The 22,880-nt window shown below is 45.9% G+C and overlaps 3 protein-coding genes and 1 long non-coding RNA gene across 6 annotated transcripts in view; 3 read left to right on the top strand and 1 right to left on the bottom strand.

Moving 5' to 3' along the window:
• Window positions 1-1,690: 1,690 nt before the first annotated feature.
• RPL26L1 (ribosomal protein L26 like 1) lies at window positions 1,691-5,966 on the top strand. Its single transcript, XM_075715515.1, has 4 exons — window positions 1,691-1,728; window positions 2,824-2,996; window positions 3,754-3,894; window positions 5,795-5,966. The coding sequence occupies exons 2-4, from the start codon at window positions 2,829-2,831 to the stop codon at window positions 5,921-5,923; spliced, it is 438 nt and encodes a 145-aa protein (XP_075571630.1). The 5' UTR covers window positions 1,691-1,728; window positions 2,824-2,828; the 3' UTR covers window positions 5,924-5,966.
• A 1,408-nt stretch (window positions 5,967-7,374) lies between these two features.
• ATP6V0E1 (ATPase H+ transporting V0 subunit e1) lies at window positions 7,375-21,441 on the top strand. 2 transcript variants are annotated; one of them, XM_075714899.1, is made up of 4 exons: window positions 7,375-7,519; window positions 9,852-9,899; window positions 15,193-15,320; window positions 20,005-21,441. In XM_075714899.1, the coding sequence occupies exons 1-3, from the start codon at window positions 7,416-7,418 to the stop codon at window positions 15,284-15,286; spliced, it is 246 nt and encodes an 81-aa protein (XP_075571014.1). In that variant the 5' UTR covers window positions 7,375-7,415; the 3' UTR covers window positions 15,287-15,320; window positions 20,005-21,441. The 2 variants fall into 2 exon arrangements, with proteins under 2 accessions (XP_075571014.1, XP_075571015.1); XM_075714900.1 differs by lacking the exon at window positions 20,005-21,441 and adding an exon at window positions 15,948-15,996.
• Window positions 11,912-22,714, bottom strand: LOC142594092 (uncharacterized). 2 transcript variants are annotated; one of them, XR_012831243.1, is made up of 3 exons: window positions 22,645-22,714; window positions 16,005-16,062; window positions 11,912-14,752 (listed from the first exon to the last, which is right to left on the bottom strand). It is a non-coding gene; the product is annotated as an uncharacterized LOC142594092 (long non-coding RNA). The 2 variants fall into 2 exon arrangements; XR_012831244.1 differs by lacking the exon at window positions 11,912-14,752 and adding an exon at window positions 15,328-15,598.
• The window catches only part of CREBRF (CREB3 regulatory factor), a 35,275-nt gene continuing 27,689 nt past the window's right edge, over window positions 15,295-22,880 (top strand). Inside the window, exon 1 of the mRNA XM_075714897.1 lies at window positions 15,295-15,320. The gene's annotated coding sequence lies outside the window, so the exon portion shown is untranslated. The remainder of the gene's footprint in view (window positions 15,321-22,880) is intronic.

Below are 22,880 nucleotides of genomic sequence, written 5' to 3'. Positions count from 1 at the left end.
GGGGATGCAGGTGCCGGTACACACGGGCGCAGGAGCACGGGCTGGGCTGAGGCGCTTGGAAAAGGAAACCGGTCCGCTTTTGGCTGAGGGAGGTGGGCTGGGCTGGGCTGGGCTGGGCTGGGCTGGGCGGGCCGGGCTGGGCTGGGCTGGGCCGGGCCGGGCTGGGCTGGGCCGGGCTGGGCTGGGCGGACTGGACTGGGCTGGGCGGGGCTGGGCCGGGCCGGGCCGGGCCGGGCTGGGCTGGACTGGGCGGGCTGGGCTGGGCGGGGCTGGGCCGGGCCGGGCCGGGCTGGGCTGGGCCGGGCTGGGGAGGAGGACGCTCGCTGGCGGTTTCTTTGTTTGCATCCCCGTTCGGGGAGGGGCTGGATTTGGGAAGAAGTAGCTGCTGCTAAATAGTCCTGACTTTGGGCACGGTGAAAGGAGGGGGTGCGGGAGCGGACGCGGGCACACCCGGGTGGGCAGCGGGGGTATGGTACCCGGGGGGTGCCGGGCACAGCCGGGTGGGCAGCGGGGCTGTGATACCCGGGGGGTGCCGGGGGAGCCCGGGTGGGCAGCGGGGCTGTGATACCCGGGGGGTGCCGGGGGAGCCCGGGTGGGCAGCGGGGCTGTGATACCCGGGGGGTGCCGGGGGAGCCCGGGTGGGCAGCGGGGCTGTGATACCTGGGGGGTGCCGGGGGAGCCCGGGTGGGCAGCGGGGCTGTGATACCCGGGGGGTGCCGGGGGGAGCCCGGGTGGGCAGCGGGGCTGTGATACCCGGGGGGCGCCGGGGGAGCCCGGGTGGGCAGCGGGGCTGTGATACCCGGTGGGTGCCGGGGGGAGCCCGGGTGGGCAGCGGGGCTGTGATACCCGGGGGGCGCCGGGGGAGCCCGGGTGGGCAGCGGGGCTGTGATACCCGGGGGGCGCCGGGGGAGCCCGGGTGGGCAGCGGGGCTGTGATACCCGGTGGGTGCCGGGGGGAGCCCGGGTGGGCAGCGGGGCTGTGATACCCGGGGGGCGCCGGGGGAGCCCGGGTGGGCAGCGGGGCTGTGATACCCGGGGGGCGCCGGGGGAGCCCGGGTGGGCAGCGGGGCTGTGATACCTGGGGGGTGCCGGGGGAGCCCGGGTGGGCAGGGGGCTGTGATACCCGGGGGGCGCCGGGGGGAGCCCGGGTGGGCAGCGGGGCTGTGATTCCCGGTGGGTGCCGGGCACACCCGGGTGGGCAGCGGGGCTGTGATACCCGGGGGGCGCCGGGGGGAGCCCGGGTGGGCAGGGGGCTGTGATACCCGGGGGGTGCCGGGGGAGCCCGGGTGGGCAGCGGGGCTGTGATACCTGGGGGGTGCCGGGGGAGCCCGGGTGGGCAGCGAGGCTGTGATACCCGGTGGGTGCCGGGCACACCCGGGTGGGCAGCGGGGCTGTGATACCCGGGGGGTGCCGGGGGAGCCCGGGTGGGCAGCGGGGCTGTGATTCCCGGTGGGTGCCGGGCACACCCGGGTGGGCAGCGGGGCTGTGATACCCGGGGGGCGCCGGGGGAGCCCGGGTGGGCAGCGGGGCTGTGATACCCGGTGGGTACCGGGCGGGCGCCCGCCCCGCGCTGTCCCGGTGCACCTGTGGCCGCCGGCCGCCAGGGGGCGCAGGTGGCCCCAGCTCCGCGCGCAGGATCTCGCGAGATCCCGGCGGCGGCTTGCGGAAGCGGAAGCGGAAGCGCGTCGCGCTCCTCTTTCCGGGCGACCGTCGCGGCGGCAGCAGCGGGGTAAGGGCGGCGCGGCCCGGCCTGTCCCCATCTGCCGCCATCCCGGGCGGGGCGGCCCTGCGCTGTGCCCCGCTGGCCGCGGCGCGGCGGGGCCCCTGCAGCGGCACCCGGCGGGGCCTGTTCGGGGGCGGAGGGGGCTCGGGCGTTGCTGGCGCGGCCGCGCCCGGAGCTGCGGGGCGGGGGCGGCGCGGCCCAGGCCCTCTTCGCGCGGGAGGGGGCTGCTCGCTGCTCGCTGCCCGGGGAGGGGAGCGGGGTTGGCCCGGGCTCGCCGGCCCCGAGGCGGGTGTGCCCCGAGGGTGAGGGCGCTGCTGGCGTTCGTGTGTCGGGCAGGGGCGGGGGGAGCCCGGCCCTGGAGTCTGGCTGCAGGGGCGTCTGGTGGGGCGGGCCTGCCCCGGAGCTGCCTTCGGGCGTGCCGTGGAGAGCTCAGGCTCCTTTGGTCTGTTGTTCGGTAATGGATTATTCGCTTAATAAAGCTCAGGCAGCGTATGGTGTTCTGAGTTGCCGTACAGCCCAGGCTGGCATGCACAGGAAGTGCAAGTGTGTGGTACTTGGAAGTTGTGGGGTTGAGCAAAAGCGTCGTTTAATGGACGTGCCTTTGTCAATCAGGATGAACGTGCCATGACAGACTATCTTGTAGTGCAGTTAAGATTTCAGGAAGGCCAAAGGTATTTTGGGTTTGCAGATCTGCTGAGTGTACCAACCTGGCGGCGTGCATTATTCGAGATACCTAAGCAGTATGAGTGCCTTCTTTGCGAGTCCAAAATACACATTTGCTTTATAAATGAAGGCAGTGTATACTACAGTGCAAAATTAGGACTAGTCAGTCAGGTGTCTTCTGAGAACAGCAAGCTTTGGATTAGAAAGAATGGTCTGATGTGCACGTGTGGCACATCTGTCAATCACAGGGCCATCATCAGGGAAGAGGCTTAAACCTTATTTGAAGTCCAGTTTGTAAGGGTATATTAACTGGGGGTGGGATTAAAAATAGTTAAAATTGGGTTTTTTGTGTCCTAGCATACTTTGTGTGGGTAGATGATAAAGCACAGTTTCTATGAGTTATAAGCATTCCTCAAACTATTGTTTTTCTTCATGCAGCCAAAATGAAGTTCAATCCATTTGTGACCTCAGACCGCAGCAAGAACCGCAAACGACACTTCAATGCGCCTTCTCACATTCGAAGAAAAATAATGTCCTCCCCGCTCTCCAAGGAGCTGCGGCAGAAATACAACGTCCGCTCTATGCCCATTCGAAAGGATGATGAAGTCCAGGTAGCTGCACTGTCTTGTCTTTTAAGTTGCGCTCTCACATGTGAAATTGTGTCTGTGTTTTGGTTTTCATGTTTAGCCTGTGCAAAAGGGAAGGGCTAGACAGATTCAAATTGGTGCTGGAGCTTTGCTGTGAGTCTTGCAGAAATAATGCAAGTTAATGTAGTCATAGACTATGGACTTAGCCTGTTCAGTGTTTCTTGAGATCCCATCAGTGACAGGGAAAATAAAAGGAGCACAAGTGTGCGGGCAACTTTACTGCACTTTAGTTACATGTATTGGTTAGCGCACTGGATTAAAGGCTTTTAACAATAAAGCACAAAACAAAGAATTGTTTTTCTTTTTTTATAGACTGTTTGCTACCTGTGATATTTGAAAGATAGTTTATAAATGAATACAAGCTAAGTGGCTTTTTTTACATAAAATGCAGCGGTAGGTGAAAAAAATAAGATGAAAAACTGTTGAAGTTGACCATTAGCCTTCTGAAAACATATGGAGTTCCTTCATTAGGGTTTACTGCAGGGAAAATGAGGGAAAAGTACAGTTCTGATCCATTATATTTTCCATTGTAGTGATTGCTGAAATGGTCCAGTAATTGATGTCTTTGTGGCATGTGTATAGAAAGAGCAGAGTTGGGATTTCAACCTGTGTGGTTCTGGTTTTCTGTTGGGATAATGAGATAGTGTTTTTTAAGATCTGGTAATTGTTTAAGGGGTAGTTTTGAAGTATGGGACAGTGTGCTTCTTACATCTTTGTTTAGGTTGTCCGGGGACACTACAAAGGACAACAGATCGGCAAGGTGGTCCAGGTGTACAGAAAAAAATACGTCATCTACATTGAACGTGTTCAGCGTGAGAAGGCTAATGGCACAACTGTCCATGTGGGGATCCATCCCAGCAAGGTACGGTGCACAAAGTGAGATCTGAAATGCATGAGGAGAGCTTGTTGGCAAATGAAGACACTGCTGCTGGCATGAGTGGAACCTTTTTATAGCACATGGATTGAGATACTACAGCATCGGGGGGGATAATAAACAAGGAAATGTTATGGTGTCATAGGAGAGAAGTGACAGTTGAAACCAAGAACTCCTCGATGTTTCTAGGGCTTATTTGGTGGAGAAGCTGCTAGAGACTTTACAGAGTCTTGACAAAAATAGTTTTTGAAGAGCTTGGTGTTTTTAAAGCACAAATCAGGTGGTTTAGAGCAACCCTTCATCTTTGCTATGTGGCATTTGCACTGGTTAAGGAGGTGTTAGAAATGTTTAGATAGGTGCTCAGAGTTGTGATTTGCTCTTGTGGGGTATTGTGAACTAAGTTCTTCTGAATCTGGTTTTAGCCTGAAGTGACTTACAATGTTTAGAGTTTGTGAAAACCAGGCAAAGCCTGTTTAGATCATAATAGGAAAACATTTCAAGCTAAACAGAACAACTAGACAACACCTGGTTTGAAGCAGGTGAAATTAGTCTGCTTCAGCCTTGTCATGTGGGCACACATACTGAACTGGTGGTGGAAGAAATCCAGTTGTAACAGGTTTTCTGGTCTAAATGGTTGGTACGATCAGCAGAGGCAGAGCAGAATTATTCCAAAACAACATAATGACTTGTGTGCAGTAACAATGTTTGATGGGCAAGGTGACATTGCCATTGAGCCAGTGTACATACTACTTGTGTGGTAAATGGCCAATGGTGGTAAAAGGAATTGAATTTTGTGCTCGTCCTTTATTTCTGTGAAAGTTGTCTCTAATTGGGAATCGGACCTTGATAAAGCTTTGCATAAAGATTCTGGTTATTAATGCAAAAGGAACAGAAGAATGTTTTGTTTGTTGCAAACTTGTGGTGGGGTGGATGAACGGTTTCTGCCTCTCCTAGATAAAGAGATAGGAATGGATTACCGTTAAGAGACACCTAAATGCACAGGGGAACCAAGGAGGAGTGTGCAGCCCTGCTGCAGCCTATATGGTTTTTCTAGGATTTGATTGTCAGTTGTACTTTTAAAGTACTCCTGTTAGTAGTATTAACACATTTCTTTGCCAGTTTGAGGGGGCACAGAGAGTGCTGAAGGCTGCTTATGGGCTGAAAATCAGAGCTTCAGTTTGCTGCTGCTCTATTAGAAATCTCATTAAGGCTGTGGCAGCAAATGGTCTGCACGATTTACCTTTATGTGTCCATGTTAGTAATACTTGATAATTGCCTGGCCACTTCTCAACTGTTCAATAGCACGTTTTTTTTTTAAAGAGTCTGTATATGAGTCTGTGAGTCACGCGCTATGGTGCATGAACTTTTACTGTTGCCTATAGTTCAGCCAGATGCGTTGGCTATTCCAAATGGTACAGCAGTGATAGGATAGTAGTCAGCGGCAGCAGCATGGTTTTCCAGTGTTCAAAAATTTAGGTAATATTCTTTAAAACATGGAGAAATTAAAATAGTGATCCATTACTTGCATTTGTGGTCATGGGATCAGCTATATGCTGTGTTTCAGGTGGATGTAGTGTCCATCGTGTTTGGGCAGCATAATGGAAATTAGGTTTACTTCAAAGTAATTACTTGAAATTTGGCTGCTTTTCAGTTTGTGCAGATGTTTTGGCAGCTGTGCATATCCTCTGATCCCTGAGCGTACCTGGGAAAATTGTGAAATACGGAGGTAATTCAGTACCTCGGCTCTACTCAAACCAAATGAGATAGTCCATGGAAATAACACTTGTGTGCCAGAGCTGATCTTCCTGGGCCGTGCTGTTACCACAGTTCTGTCAGGTTGCTGTACTTCAACACTGAAGAGACACTAATTTTTTTGTCTTTTCTCTAGGTGGTGATCACTAGGCTAAAACTGGACAAAGATCGCAAAAAGATCTTGGAGCGTAAAGCAAAATCTCGCCAGGTTGGCAAGGAGAAGGGCAAATACAAGGAAGAAACAATCGAAAAGATGCAAGAATAGATGGTTTCCTATTTGACACCATTAAAGAACTGCTAAAATTAAATCTATTGTTGTGTCTTCTCCTTTAGAAAGTCTTGGTACAGTGTGTCTGGTTAGTGTTTAAATATTCATTCTCATGTTTTGGTGTTGGCTGTGTAAAAAAAATACTTCCACTAAATTAAAAAGCTTTTTATACCTTTTTTTACTTTTAGGAAAACTAAAGACTTTTTCCCCATACAGGAATGTTTTAACCAATGTAGAAAGTAGTGCAATCCTGAAAACATGGATCCAGTGACCATTGTACTTTTGTCTCTTCCACTGATCTTTTGTGTTATTTAGATGTGTTCATGGGTTTAAATGAACATGTTAATTCTGTGCACTGTATATATTTAATATTTTATCAGACCTTTGAAGTAAGCGATTTCTGGCCATGAATCTCCTTCTGTAAACCTCTTAAATTACATTTTTTCAACTGTCTTAAGAATTTGACAGAAAAGGATGACATTTTAGAGGTTCCCTGGGCATGTTGTGGCCAACCACAGCACTGAATTTGCTGTGTGATGTCTCCGGGTCTTACACTAATGCAGTTGCTTGAGGATGGGGGGTTTACCTCACCTGTGCTGGTGAGGTAGAGCTGTCTGGATTGAAAAGGGTGGGAGTGAAGGCAGCCTCAGTGCTGTTGCTAACACTATTTGGATGAACTTTCCTGTAAGAGGAAATTAGGTTTTTAGCACTGTATACATAGATAATTGAGAGGTGCTGCAGTGTGTTGAAAACGGCCCTGCAATGAAGTGACTCTACCGGCTCAGTGCATGGCCCCCTAATTGCTGATACAGAGGGGAAAAAAAATTCAGCTCCTGCCCGAACAACACTGCAATCGGAAGAATGGGATGCTGGGAGTCGAGGAAAATTACACTGCACTTTTGAAGTCACTCATAGGCATGGATACGAAGGCCGCTTTAGGAGGTGGGCTTTGAGCGTTGCTTCCTTTACGTAGGTTCAGAGGTTTTGTCCCTGGCAGCTCACGCGTGTGCACATGCTGCTCGGTAAGATTTTTTCTTTGCCTCCGGCCGAGGCGAGGTGGCCTTTCGCTGCTTCCCGGCGCCTTTCCAGCCGTCGGGCCGATGCGCTCCTGCGGGAGCCCTCTCCCGTTGTTCGCCGGGCTCACCCCCAGCCCGCAGCCCGGAAGGAGCCGCCCCCGTACCCCGCAAGCTTGGTTCTTCTCCCCGCCTTTCTGAGCGGCGCCGGGGCCGGGGGGTTCAGGCGGGGCCGGTGGGGGGGGTCAGGCGGGGCCGGCCGCGGCCCGGCTGCCGGCGACCACCGCGGGGGCGGGGCCAAGCGCTCGCGCCCCTCGCGCTGCCAGGTACGAGCCGGGCTCCGGTGACGTCGCGGACGCTGATTGGCGGGTGGGCGGGGCGGGGCGCTGCGGCTGGCCGTGAGGAAGGGGCGGGGAGGCGCCGCGCCGGGTCGGACCCAGCAGCTTCGCTCCGCCACCGCCCCCGCTAGCCCGGCCATGGCGTACGGTGGCCTGACGGTGCCCATCATCGTCATGAGCGTTTTCTGGGGGGTGGTCGGCGGCGTCCTGCCGTGGCTCGTACCCAAGGGGCCTAACCGCGGGTGAGTGACCGGGGGGCGGCGGGAGGCCGGGGCCGCCCTGAGGGGGGCGGCGGGCCCCTTCCCCTTCCTTCCCTTCCCTCTCAGGCGTGGCGGGGGGAGCGTGTGAGGAGGCCCCCGGCAGAGGCAGGCCCGGTACCCCGAGGCGGAGGCGCGCCGCGCCGCGCCGCGCCGTGCCGTGCCGTGCCGTGCCCTTGCGGGCCCGCCGGGCAGCAGCGGCCTTCCGGCTCCGGCGCTCTCGCGTTCCCCTTTCCCCCACCGTCGAGGCCTGGCGGCCGCCGCGGCGCCCCGCAGCGCCGTGCCCGCCGCCCCGCCAGGCCGGGAGCCGCCGCCTCCTGCCGCAGTGTTCCTGCGGGCTCCTCGTCGCCGTACTGGCGCAGCGCGGGGGGCGGGCGGGCCCAGGTGCCGCTGCCAGCCGAGATCCAGCCAGCGGCGGAAGGCCGGAGCGAACGCCTGCGAGGCTTCCGGAGCGTGGGGCTGGAGCCAGGAGCGCTGTCTCCGTGCCTTAACAATCCGTCACGGTGTTCAGTTTTCCCCTTTTCTCAGTTTTCCCCTTAAGCCCCTGTGTAAACGTTTGCGTACACAGCGTCCTGTGGCAGGGAGGTCCATTGTTAAGTTAGATGGCGTTTGAGCAATAACTTCCTTTTTCTTTTCTTACTCGACTTCTTCAAAGTTATTCCACCATCCTCTGGTTTCACGCTGGATGAGACTGAAAAAGTTGCTGGAGTAGATCTCCGTTCTGTGCTTAAATGTATGCTAGTGGCCTTGAAGCTGTGGTGGCCTGAGGACAAAAGCAGGGGCATCTAAGCAGAGACGTCTTTCCTGCAGTGATCCTAGCTGCTCAGGTTAAAAAGTAGACAAGTTTTTGTCTTTCTCTTTTTCCCTAGGAGATAATGACTTCTTAATCTCTCTTCCTCTCTCTGACATCCCTTCCACTCCACAGGTACCAACTGTCTTTTCTCTTAGTTGTTTATCTAAACTTGGAGGAATTTTCCTCAAGTTCTATTTAGCTCTCACATTTACTGCCTCAGTTTCAAACTTGAAGTGCATTTTGTGCCTGAAAACTTGCCCGTCCTCCAAAATACCTTGGAAATATGTCTTCCAGGCATGTCCTTAAAGTATGTGGGTCACCAACGGATGTTCTCTTGTTATTCCAAAATGTGATTGTTTAACAAATATGAATAGAGCACTGCTGTGTTCTGATTCTATAGCATGTCTACAGTAACACTATGTAGTCTGTTAATGTCTCATCTTCTTAAAAAATAAACCGAAACCCAAAGCCTGTTTCTGAATGGGATTGCTCTTTTTCTAACAAAAGAAGTCAATGCAAACTTTAACTGACCTAATAATTCATATTGCATAAGTTAAAGCTCCCAATGACTCTGGGCCTCCCTGGAAAGGAGGGATTCCTCAAGCTTAATCCAGGCTATGTTAGCTTTATAGCATTCATTGAAAGTTGACAAGGTGGGTGTGTATTGATGAAAAATATTGAATGTTACCCATGTCACAAAAGGGTTGGAAGTTACTGACCTAGCATGAGTTTTTGTTTCTCGGGGGGGGGTGGGGGGTGATACATAGAGGAAAATGCCTTTTTATAATTTCAAAAGGGAAAAAAACCCCTCCACTTTGCTACCAAGTTCCGTGAGCTGCATAGATCACTCACTGTTAGCAAATCTAATTTCCTTTCTTCCCATTTCAAAATCGTGTGTGTATAGCTGCATTCTTACCATTTTCAATTTCAAGAGCTGCTTGGTTCTTGCTTCTTTTCAGTTTAACTATGGTTTCTGACACAGTCTTCTTTCAGCAAGAAAGGAAAATTTTATCTTACAGATAATTTCATGTGGCTTTGAGATTTTATTTTCTATTCAATTTGGAAAATCCTCATTCATAATGTAGAATTAAAAGATACATTTTGATACTGAAATTTTCTGTAAGCAGAATTTTGCAAATGGAGAAAATGTTTATTGTTTACTGTTAGCATTAGAACATCCAGCTTCAGTAGTTTACTGACTTGCTGGTAGAAGTGACTGTGAAATGGAGCAAGGACACTGACTGTATAAGACTTTGCTCCTCTTCGGAGTGATTTTTTTGTTAAATAACAGCTGTATACTTCTGTTTGCCAGAGTTGTGTCAGTTCTTTTGCAGAGTCTTAGCTGTGCCTCTGCAACTTACTCAGCTGGAAGAAGTCAGAACACTCATGTTGAGTCACCTTCCATATGATCAAAGTTGAACTCGTTCTTGTTTGCTGGGTGGTTTTGGTTTTTTTTTTTTTCCGATGTATCTTGTGGTCAGTCATAACATGACATCTAATCAGCTCTTTCCTTCCTTTTTGCAGTGTTATCAACACAATGCTGGTGACCTGTGCTGTTTGCTGCTACCTGTTGTAAGTATAAATAATGTCTTGCCTCTTAATCAAGGCACAGTTCTGATATAATCAAAAGTTCCTTTTTTTTATATCTTCAAGACATTTAGGAAGAAGCTTTTCAAATGTGTCACAGAGATTTAGAAACATGGTATTCTTTGACAGCTCTTAGAATTCTTAGTTCTACAGACCTTCAACCTGATGAAAACATTTTCCTGTTGGTGGATCCTGAATTAAAACAAACCTGAATTCCTCTTGTTGTCTTCTGACACGTAACTGTTGAATAGCGCTCTGCGTTGACTTGATACTACTTCTTTCCAATTCACTGGCTTATTTGGTCACAAGTATAATGGCATCAGAATTTTTCTGATTCACATTAGAGCAATGACTTTTTGCCTTTTTCATTCTTTATACCTTTACCTTTATTTCTAAGGTAATACTAATTCAAAACTGTTGATGAGTTTTGCCTTACTTAGTTTGGCTGAATATATTCTCAAAACCTGGTAGAGTAGTGGAGGGAAAACCGAATACGTGGGGTTTTTTTATATATGACAAATAACTTTTGTGACAAACTTGTGATGCTTTGATATATTAAAACTTTCTTTTTAAATGCACAGCATATTTTGAGGCTGCCTTTTTTCTGTAAGAGAATTAGTAGAAATAACAAAATGACTAGTTGAGGAACTCCTCATACCATGTTTGGTTTTTTGGTGGGTTTTTTTTTTTTTTTTTTTTGTCAAGAAGTAAGCCAGCTGTAACTGGAGAAAGCATGGTTATTGTTCTCTATCTCTATTTTTTTTTCCTTCTTTTTTTTTAAAACTGTAGAGAATGATCTTGTCAAAGTGCTATGCAGAAATAACTTTGGAAGGTGTTCGGGAAGAATTTGTTATGGGAAGTATATTGGTAAAAGGCTGATTAGATCTTTAGGGTTAACTTGTAATAAAATCATTATTCAGAGTTCCACTTGAACCTGAATAGTACTTGTACTTTCCTGAAGTATTTAGACATTATTTATGCTACTCTAAGGAGCTTAACATGAATATTTAGAGAAATGCATCTCTAATCTCAAGACTCATTTGTAAGAACTGGCAGCCAAAAGCTGTGTTATCAGTGTCAGCATGTTCCAGGAGGGGCCGTTTGGTTCCATGTTGAGTTGGCCTGTGGCACAGGCTTCCACAGGTTTGATCTAGTTTAATAATGTGATATTCAGGTTTTATACAGGTGAGGCCTTTTTTTTTTTTTTTTTTTTTTTGAGTATTTGACACATGAAGTCTTAAGAAAACATTCTGCTGGATAATTGTAAAAGTACAGCAAACATGGTTCTGTGTTTTGTATCTATGACATTTTTTTAAATTAAAGTTTTGCTGAGCAGATGTAGAAACTGGAGAAGAGCTTTGTGGTGCCAGCAACTTGAATTTGGGATTGAAATTTGGCAATCTCAGTGCTCTGAAGGCGTCCTTACCTGCACATAAAGTATGTAGCAGCCCAGTCTCACGGCAGGTCCTAAATGCTGGCTAAGAAAGAGCAACTGGATGCTCATTTTTACTAGGTTACTGTGTTTAAGTTACAGTAAGTCGGGGTTTTTTTTGGTGGGGTAGTGGTGTTTTGGGTTTGGTTTTGCTTAAGTTTGAGGTTCTCACTTAAGTTCTTCCTACTCTGTATTTTAACAGAAATAATGTCCTACTCTTGCAAAATCCTTGAAGCTCAGGTTTTGTTTTCTTTATTGTTTGAAGAAGGACAGTTTCCTTGAAGTCGAGGCCATGTGGCATCTACAGAATCCTCTGGACTATGGTGGAATGTATTTGTTGTAGAATTTCTTAATTCTGACTGAATGCTGTGAACTCTTCAAATGCATAGTGGTATTTCACTTGTAAGTTTAGTGGGTTTTGTACCAAAACAGACCTAAATCTAGTGTCATTAACATGATTTATAGTCTGTTCTTGCATGTCCAGTGAGGGGGTTCTTTTGTAATTCTATGAGCTGTAACTTGTTTCCTGTATTCCCTTTGGCTTTCTCCAATTACACTTGAAAAAAGAAGCAGTAAAATCTTACTATGTTTTAAACCATCAGTAGTTACACACAACAACATAAATTACATATATAGTGTCTGCTTGCCAGAAAACAACAAAAAGCAGATTTTTCTCCTTATGTTCTAAGATAAAACTTGCCTCATCACACAGTCTTCCCCGTGCCATGAATTCTGTATAAAGTCATGGAACAGCCCTGGTTGGAAAGGACCTTGAAAGATCATCTGGTCCAATCTTTCTTTCCTCTTATTCAAGCATATGTAAGTTTGTTCTTCCCATATCCTTTTTTGGGGGAGGTGTTGAAAAAAATTTCAGAGACTAAAGAAAGAGACTAATTTTTCATACCAGTCTTGAAGGAAGTCTGAAAGAATGGTTTCTGAGGATTCTTTGTTGGATATGTTAGGGTTAAAATAACTTGTGTTGTCCCAGGTATGGTCTTCTGTTTTTGAGTGTCCTTACTAGGTGGCTTGTACTGTTACCTACTTCTTTTTAGAGTTCAGAACTCTGCTAGACCTATTTTCATACTCTTTGAGTTACCTTTCCAGTTGAAAATAGGGAAAAAACAATTTCCTGTCTTCATTAAACACCACTTGATTGACAAATTGCTTTGCATAAAACTGAATTTGCGCTAACTAAATTTGAAGTCAATCGCATTTCAACTTAAAGCTGTTTCTTCTGTGTTTAGATTTAACAGTGATCATTTTGAATAAGTATATTTATCACATGGTGTTAATTTGGTTGTTCTGTGGAACATTTTTGCATGGGTAAGTGCATAATTTCTGTACAGATAGTGTACCCAGCAGCCTTTTGAGGGAGAATACACGAGCCTCAGGAACCTGTTCAAATATAATGCAAAGTATAAGGAGTTACTGCTGTAGAAATTACAGGTTACACCATGTTGTAAGGTACTGTCCAAGTTTAAATGTATTTTGCTGTTTAGAAAGCAGTTCCTGAAAAGTACTGTGATATTCTAACAGAGGACGGGGTCCTTGAAAAATGGTATTATTTGCTACTGATTCTAAAAGGATTAAAATATGGTTGCCCAAATTGACATTTAAACAGAGATAGCAAGACCTTAATTTGTAATAGGCAGCATAGACAGATGGCAGTTATGGTAGAAAGACCTTTTAAAAAATCTTCCTGGTAGAACATGAGGGACTTTAATTTCCTTGTCTGAGCTGGGTAATTAACCCTAACAGTTGTAAGCGGTATCTGGTAGAATTTAAGGACCTGTGGGTGGCTCGAGTGCCATACCTGATTTTAGCAACTCTAGAAATTACATGTTGGATACAGAGGCTTGCTTTGTTTTACTTTGAATGCCACGCTTTGTTTTGCGTTGTCATGATAGATTATTGTGTAAAGCAGCATTGCTTAAGCAAAACGTGGGAAAAGCTTTTTCATGGCTTATCTTGAATGCAAGGGAGTCATAGAGTTCAGCGCCTAACTACTGCTTTAAATTATTAGGCCCTAGCAGAGCAAGGAGGAGGAATATACTATTGACCTGTAATGCCACTATGGCTCGGAGCTTGGGTATCCAGCATGGTCCCAACAAATAGCTTTTGAAAACTGCACAGTGCTTGCCTAAAGCATGGTTATACAGCTGGGACACGTCAATATCTTGAATGTGCTTCCAGCTCATTTAATTCACAGCCATGCTGGGTCTGAACTCGGGAAGCATAGAGAGGTGAGATATTTGTGCATAGAGTTCCTTCTGTACAGTGAGAAAGAGAAGAATGTGCTTTAACAGGCTTTTAGTGTTCCTACCCTCCTCCCCCTTCTGTTAGTTCAGGGTGCTAAAGGCAGATGGTACAGTGCTCTGGTACCCCTTCTGTCTGTCTTTTGTATCTTAAAATTACCAGTTGCAACATAAATTCGGTGGTATTTTTAAGAGCTAATTTGCTTTCCCTTAAGTAAATTTAACATAATGATTAACATGGTTTCAAAATACATTGTTGTCATCACTTTGGATAGCAAAGTAGAAACATGTCAACCTAAAAGGTTATTGGCTTTGCTTGGTGGTGTCTTGCTGATGCTTTAATTGCTTTGTAGAGCCTGCTACATATTTCAAGGCTTGCATGACTGATAGACTGCTGCAGGCTCAGCATGTCATTTTAACTAGAGTCGTACTTTGTGCAAAACTGAAAGCGGCATTGAAAATAAATGTTTGTAAATTTTAGGAGGATTGATGTGTTTTCTTTAAGTCTGGCTCACATCTTTTGCCCCTGGCTGTTCTAGCCATTTTACAGCAGACTTGCACTTCGTTGGCTGGTCAAAGCATCAAGGTTTCTGTGGAATTTTCCATGACTGCCTAAGCACTCTGATACATTTGTGGCAGCTCCCATTACAAAGCTGCTTTGCTTTTTCTCCTCCTTACAAAGCATTCTAGAAATAGCAGACAGATGAGCCCGTGTGTTCACTAAATGTGTTTATATAGTTAGTATTTAACATAGATTTAAATCCATGGAAGCATCCATTGCTTTTCCTGAATCTTGTAATATTTACAAAGTAAATACATCTTTTAACAGTGGAATATTTATTTCTGTTTAGCTTTCCTGGATATTTTCCACAAACTACATTCCTCTTGTTCTCGGTTCTGGCTATGGCTTCTGCAGTGCCGGTTTGTGAACTGCTCTGATGACAAGGCTGCTGTTGCTGATGATCTGGGGTTTATTGTCATATTGGTTTTGTTGTTGTGGGTTTTAACATTTTTTTGTGTGTGTATTCCTGTAGCAGTGCACCCTTTTGCTTCAGGTCCCTGTTTCTTGACTTCTGTGCCAGGTTTAAATTCACTTTTGTTCAATCTCGGATGAAAAATATACCATGTCTGCCAGGGGAGGTTGTCATACACTGAAAATAAGAGCAAATGAGAGAAAGTATGTTTCTCTGAGGTTTTTGTTTAAAGGATGCTTCAAAGGCACAGAGAAAAGGTCTGTCTCTTATGTGTCTATCTTCTGAGCCCACAAATACCTGAGTTTCATACGCCTCAAAACACTTTCCTGTCAAAGGAAGAGGACAAGAGAAATGGTGTCAAGTGGTTTTGTGTTGCTTTAAATTGAACAGGACAACTTACTGTTTCAGTTGTGGAATGATTTGGAACATGTCTTTGTTGCTGGTATCTGGTCTTCATGTATGAGCTTGAGTAAGATTTTTATTTGATGCTCAACCTTCCTGAAAATTGTCTTTTCTTCTCTGATAGTACTTGTGCTCTGGACAAGCCTTTCCATTGTCATAAGGTTTGTAATTTGGCTGATGTTCTCTCTTTTGGGTTGGGGGGGGTTGTCTTGCAGTTGGCTGATTGCGATTCTGGCTCAACTCAACCCTCTCTTTGGGCCGCAGTTAAGCAATGAAACAATTTGGTATCTTAAATCTCACTGGCCTTAAGGATGTCTGTCCTCTGCTGCAATTTATTGACTAGGTGAGTATGATCAGATTTATTAATATATTTAGTATGTTAAAGCTTCAGGAGAAATTGAACAGTAGTGTAAGCAGTGTGTTCAGAATTGCTAGCTGTTTTGCAGGAGAAATTATCTTTCTATAGGCTGCAACAAAACATGTTTTGGATGTTAATCTTGACTGGATACTGTGAAAAGCTTGGACTGAATTCTTGTACAGTTATTTTTCTCTGCTGTCATGTCATGTGGTGCTGTGTTCAGTAAGCAGGTGTTTGTAAGGAGAACAGTACATTTCTTATTCCTACAAAAAAAAAATCGGGCTGGGGTGTCTTTTAATAACTAGCATAAGTGGATTTCCTAATCTTTAACAATTGTTAAACCTCTCTTCAAGCCTACTACCATTTCATCTAAGACTTGTCCTGATTTCCAAGGCAATGTACAGTTGCCCTCATTCATCTGGGAAGTCAGAGTGAGAACTGCAATTAGAATGGTTCTTTATTTCCTGTAAATGTATAGCACTAACACTGAGCTTACAGTTGAATGTTTTGGGTTGTTTTGTTTTTAATGATAGCCTGTGTGCAACTTTAATCATAGATGAGCCTGTGGTTGCTATCTGGGTAACTATTGCTATTGGAATGCTGTTGTTGCAGTTCTTAGGCATGCTTTCTGACATGACCAGCAAAAATACAGTCTTGTACGAAATGTACCATGAAGACTTCAGGTTTCTCTGGAACGGCAGCATTTGGAGGTTCAAATGAAGGATAGCTGTGGAAAGAAGTACCCATTATTTTAGTTTTTATGCTGGTAACTGAATAATTAGACATGCTTAGTTTTTTACCGGGGTGGGGGGGGTGGAGGGGTGGTGGTGGTGTCCTTTTAGGTTTAGCTGCACCCCCTTGCTGTTATTACTTTAACTTCTGTTTACAGAAGTCCAACAGCAGCAGACAGAGACAGCTCAGTTAAATGCTGTCTGCAAAGCATCCCGAACATTTACCCTGAAGCAAAGCTCCACTGCTTCAAAGTAGGCTTCATCTGAACTGTGGTGGTGGTGTCAGACTGTGGCGTGTCTGTGTGTCTGTATCGTCTCTCTTAAGCAGCAAGCAGAAGCTAAAGGTAGACTTGGCCCTGCTTCAAGTGGAAGCCTGTAATTAGCTAAGTCAGTCAAGCTGAATTTCCTAGGTGCATTTTCACTTGTGTTAACACATAATTAGTTAGCTAAAACAGAGACCAGTGTATTCTGTTAATGGGCATACAGATCCCTGAATCCCATAGGATAATTCAGTTGCCTGGGATTTGAAACTGAAATGTAGTTATCTGGACAAGTGAACACCTCAAGAAGGAAGCCCAATTTTTGTATCTGACTGATAAATAGTCTGTGTTGCAACTAGCAAGGACAAACTGGAGATGAGATACAACTCTTGGACTCTAGGCACCTGCTAAAAGACTCAGGGCTTTCCCCCTCCCTTTCGGTGAAGGATTTTCTAGAGAACTGGAGGTAAACTTGTACCAAGGAAGAGAGGGAACCAGTGTGTTCTAGGATGGCTAGAAAGTTTGTGAGGACCTGTCATTTTTAAACTTACTAACGGAGAATTTGAGACCTATATAGTGCACGGTGTTGTGTTATATGAAGCAGTTTGTTTTAACCTTTGATACACCTGATTTAATTGGCTTAATTTTGGAATAAAATGAAGGTTCTTGTCTTTGTGGAAAAGAATGCTTTAAAAAAGTAAAAGCATATAATAATCCTCAAATATCATAGTTAAATATTATGTTCTTTCTTGCTAGAAATGTGCTATTCCAGGACATACTATTCCCCACGATCTTGTTTGAACTACTCTTGTAGTGTTGAGTGAGCTGGGCAGCAAGGAGGTGGCTACCTTGTTCAGGCTGCAGTGTTCTGCCTTTTGCTGTTGTGTGCCTCTGCATTCAGAGCCTCCTGTTGAGTTTCTCTGTATTGGGTTTGCGTGGCAAGGTTTTGGTAGCAGGGGGGCTACAGGGGTGGCTTCTGTGAGAAGCTCCTAGAAGCTTCCCCCATGTCTGATAGAGCCAATGCCAGCCAGCTCCAAGACGGACCTGCTGCTGGCCAAGGCCGAGCCAGTCAGCAATGGTGGTAGCACCTCTGGGATAACATGTTTAAGAAGGGGGGGGAAAAACCAAACAACCTGACACAAACTGCAGCTGGAGGGAGGAGTGAGAACATGTGAGAGGAAGGACTCTGTAGACACCAAGGTCAGTGAAGAAGGAGGGGAGGAGGTGCTGCAGGCACTGGAGCAGAGATTCCCCTGCAGCCCCTGGTGCAGCCCATGGTGAGGCAGCTGTGCCCCTGCAGCCCATGGAGGTGAACGGTGGAGCAGATACCCACCTGCAGCCTGGGGAGGACCCCACACAGGAGCAGGGGGATGTGCCCAAAGGAGGCTGAGACCCTGTGGGAAGCCCGCACTGGAGCAGGCTCGTGGCAGGACCCATGGAGAGAGGAGCCCAGGCTGGAGCAGGTTTGCTGGCAGGACTTGTGACCCCATGGGGGACCCATGCTGGAGCAGTCTGCTCCTGAAGGGCTGCACCCCGTGGGAAGGACCCACGTTGGAGTAGTTTGTGGAGGACTGTCTCCTCTGGGAGGGACCCCACGCTGGAGCAGGGGAAGAGTGTGAGGAGTCCTCCCCTGAGGAGGAAGGAGCAGCAGAGACGATGAGTGATGAACTGACCACAACCCCCATTCCCCATCCCCCTGTGCTGCTCAGGGGAAGGAGGCAGAGAAAATTGGGAGTGAAGTTGAGCCTGGGAAGAAGGGAGGGGTGGGAGGAAGGTGGTTTAAGATTTGGTTTTATTTCTCATTACCCTCCTCAGTTTTGATTGCTGGCTGGAAAGCTGCCTGGCTGAAAAGGACCTGGGGGTGCTGGTTGACAGCCGGCTGAACATGAGCCAGCAGTGTGCCCAGGTGGCCAAGAAGGCCAACAGCATCCTGGCTTGTGTCAGGAATAGTGTGGCCAGCAGGAGCAGGGAGGTGATTGTCCCCCTGTACTCGGTGCTGGTGAGGCTGCACCTGGAATACTGTGTCCAGTTTTGGGCCCCTCAATACAAGAACAACACTGAGGTGCTGGAGCGTGTCCAGAGAAGGGCAACAAGGCTGGTAAAGGGTCTGGAGCACAGGCCTTATGAGGAGCGGCTGAGGGGACTGGGGTTGTTTAGTGGAGAAGAGGAGGCTGAGGGGAGACCTTATCGCTCTCTACAACGACCTGAAAGGAGGTTGTAGTGAGGTGGGTGTTGGTCTCTTCTCCCATGTAGTTAGCGATAGGACGAGAGGAAATGGGCTCAAGCTGCGCCAGGGGAGGTTTAGGTTGGATATTAGGAAAAATTTCTTCACGGAAAGGGTAGTCAAGCATTGGAGCAGGTTGCCCAGAGAGGTGGTGGAGTCACCATCCCTGGAAGCGTTCAAAAAATGGGTAGACGTGGCACTTCGGGACATGGTTTAGTCTAGTCTACCCTTAATTGGTTTAGTGTGGACCTGGTACTGTTAGGTTAATGGTTGGACTGGATGATCTTAAAGGTCTCTTCCAACCTAAACGATTCTATGATTCTATAAATTGAATTGATTTTCCCCAAGTCAAGTCTGTTTTACCCGTGACGGTAATTGCTGAGCGATCTCCCTTGTCCTTATCTCGACCCACGAGCTTTTTTGTTATATTTTCTCTCCCCTGTCCGGTTGAGAAGGGGAGTGATGGAGTGGCTTTGGTTTGCACTTAGCATCCAGCCAGGGTCAACCCACCACATTGTCACTAGACAGGAGCTGTGAATTAGACTCTGTCTGAAAGAGTTGGGATATATCTCTGACACTGCACGGAATCCCATAAATACAGCTACCATTTCTTGTTTGACCAGTTATTTTTGGCTTTTAAGATGTGCTTTTCCAGCACTCAAGGTGCATGTACTATACTTTTTTTCTGCTTCCCACTTCTCTTTCAGTTGAGGTTTGGATGGATTAGTATGGGAAATGCAAAGAGTTAAAGCAAAGAGAATTAAATGCTAACTCCCAGAGTGGAGAGATGTTGTTTAAAAATGACAATAGTCTAAGCAAAGCCATTTTACTTGACCAACGGAGCAGGCTGAAAATGCATGCAGGAGGCTACTGCATTCTAGAGAGGATCTTCTATAGATGCTGACTTGGTTGATCTATGCCAAATTAGAGAAGTTAGGTCTTTCTTTTCGGTCAGTATCCTCCCAATTCAAGTGATGATGATGTCTATATAATCAAGTCTATGGCTTGGATGGCAGTATGTAAGAATACGCCAACTTCTGTGGCCGTTCTGGGAAATACGGGCTGTAGCCTTTTTTAAGCAATGTGGTCTAACACTGCCTTTTCTCCTTAACTTTGTCAATTTACAGTCTGTGATCTCAGACCAGGAACTTCCTTCATTCAAGTGCAAGAAGGGCTATCATCCAGATGACTGGATGCTGCTGCAGCATTGAAAACTTTCTAGTAAAATAGTTGTTCTGCCAGCTTATAATGTAACTAAAACTACTTGCAGTAACTTCAGAAATGAAACTGCTAAAGAGATTATTCTTGAAGCTCCATATAAATGAATTATCTACAGTTCTTGACCATTTCTCAGTGCATTTGTGGAATGGAAATAGTTGTGGTTAGCAACCAGGTCTTCAATTAGTAAATTGTCTCCATGGAAAGGAATAATTAAGTTGCCTCTTGCTTTGCAGGTAAAGAAGAGATTTCATCCAGATGAAAAACTCCACTGACCCAAAGATGCCCTTAACATAGTTGGTTGGATACCAAGCCTGCATTAATGCCTTAATCTTTCTATTGTGTTTCAAATGGCTTGTTCAAAGCCCTATATTTTTTCCTACTGTACTGTTTAACAGCTTGCCTAATGCAATTTATACTCCTGTTTGGTACTGTAAATTTTTGTCTGTTAACTTGAGATGTGATGAAAATTTCTAAAGTTTTTATGGGTCATAGAGTCAGCTTTCCTGTTCATTTTCCTTGCTCTATAGGAACACTGTGTGTATCTTACAGATCTTAGGTTGTCTGTTGCTGTGCTGTTCACCCATGTTCTGTTTGACTGCACTTGAAAAAAATGCATGCAATGAAACTGTATGAGGAAAGGAGAAACAGTGGTGCCGCACATTGATGGCATTTACTTTTAAAATGAGTTGTATTCTTGGGAAATTTGGTTGTAAATTTCTCATGCCTAGAAATAAAACTAATCCTCTGCATTATACAAAATGTTCTTGTGCCATGTTTAACCGTTATGATGTGCTTTTCTGTGGTTTTAGTCAGACAGTAGTTAGCTAGAGTTGAGCTGAGGAAATGTAGATGATGTGGATAACCTGTAATAAAGTCATATAATGTGATGAGATGAGCACTCTTGCTGCCTGCAACAAGACCTCTCAGGTAGTTCTAAAATAGGACTAAGTTTGTAATCTAAAATTGCTGAAAGGTCTGCAGGAAGAAATGAATGCTTAGCTCGAGAGCCTCTTTTCCAGGAACTTCCCATTGTCTGATACTAGTGGGACTCAGCAGCAGAGGTAACATGCCCAGTTTGAGGCATAAACAGTAATTGTGATAGATCGACTTACTCCCTGGCCTTTTTGGTGGCTACATACAGTAACAAGCAATTTGAATTGAACAGAAAACATAGCAATTCTTTTACACTGACTTGCACATGGAATTGTAGACCTGATAAAGCACATGACAGTGTAGGCCAGAGATGAAAGATTGCTGAGGCTTCTCAATGTCAGCTGAGTCCACGGGGTTGGGAGTGAATCTAGTAAGTCACATGCTAAGGAACAGCTTCAAAGGATATAAATACTGCTGCATGCACAGGAGTTTTCATGTATACTTTCTTACCTCCTTACATCATGTCCAGATAAATTGTAATTATTCCTTACTGTGTTTTATTGTTATGCGCAAGGACATAATGGAGTGGTTAATTTTTTCTTTTTCCTTTTGGATAGCACTGTTAACTTGCTCAGTGGGATAGTACTCATTACTATACAGGAAATTCCAAGATCCTGACAAAATGCTGTAACTTGCAGTGTTCAAAAACTGGACAGCATGAATTGCAAAGGAACTAAGAATGCGTCCATTATTACAAATAAGCATAGCAACTGTTGGGACTGGAATAGGGCTGCTTTTTTTTTTTTTTTCCCCCCAAGTTACCTACTACTGAAAGTTGTATTTTAACATGCAGTAAGTTGTACACTATATACTGTGGCAAATAATTCCTAAGAAAATTGGAAACCAAATGATTTTATAGAAGCTTAGGTTGTTTGGTTGGCTTTTTTTAAAGCGTGTGGAAGATAATATATGTTGACATTGTATGAGGTGGGGAGCAGAAATGCTTCAAGACATTGTTGATAATTTTGAATATGTAACAGTTTTTAAAATATATTGATCTGCCTGTCATATTGACCCTAAAGTGAGGCATCAAAAAAGAAAACATCCAGTGGCAAATAGTGGTATTAGTATATTGGTATTATCACTTTCTTTAACAAGCTTTCTATTTTAGGTGCTAAGCTATCGATCATTGTAGAAGATGGAGGAGAAGCGAAACAGAGTTCACATGGCGTGTTTCACTGTGGTGAATTTAATAGTGAAGAGCTATTCAAAGCCTGGACAAACAAGCCATAGTTCAATTTTTGTTTAGGTGCTTTACAGATAAAGAAATTTCCTTTTATCCACATGGTTAATATTTTCTCTGAAACAGATAACCAGGTAGTGGCATGATTGAAGAAGCTGAAAAAATAATGTTTTGTTTCTGTTCTGCTGAATGTTGTGTGACCTGCTGTCTGCATTGTGACTATGGAATGGTCTGCTCCATGTGTGCCAGAAATTAACACTGCTTCAGATAATTTCTTTTTCTTTTTGCATGACTGCAGGAAATCAGAGCAGACAGATTCGGCCACTGGTGCTTAACAAGCAATGCAGGTATCAAAGCCTTTAACAGTTTCCTCTTGCTTCGTAACAACAGAAGAGAATGCAAAATGTTAAAGTATATATGAAGGAAGCTTGCTGGTGCTTGAAATGGATAGAAAGCCTGGGTCTGCGGGGAAACAGCCTGATCTCTGCGTGTGGATTGGTATTTTGGGGGAAGGTAAAAAGTGAGGAAGATCAAAGAAACTGGCTCCATAGTCAAGTCTTGAAGACTCAAAGTCATAAATGGTGGCAGCATGTAGAGCAAGTGTTTAGGTCAGGGTCATTTCAGATGCTTTTAACTTCCTCTGTTTGTATTGTTTAGGAAATTCAAATATCTGCATCTGTGCCCCTCACAGGAAATCGTTCTGAAAAGTTTATAGAAGTTTGCTTTTCCTCTACTGGAAATCATGGAAGCATTTTACCTTTGCAAAGGACTTTAAGTTAGTTGTCAGAGGTGGGTGGCTGGTCCCTTGTTTCCAGAATCATCTTACAAAGTCTCAGGGGGGAGGAAAAAAAAAAAAAAAAGTGGATTTTTTCATGATGGGTTTTAGTTTTGTTATCACAGAGGGGTGGAAGGCAGAAAGTCGTCTACACAATGGAAGAGTAAGATAAGAATGGCTGGTTGGTTGGGGTTTTTTTTTACTTACTAATTTCTCCA

This window comes from Pelecanus crispus, chromosome 8, assembly GCF_030463565.1.
Source record: "Pelecanus crispus isolate bPelCri1 chromosome 8, bPelCri1.pri, whole genome shotgun sequence".
Lineage (NCBI taxonomy): Eukaryota > Metazoa > Chordata > Aves > Pelecaniformes > Pelecanidae > Pelecanus > Pelecanus crispus.
This window is presented reverse-complemented; position numbering and strand designations above follow the sequence as displayed.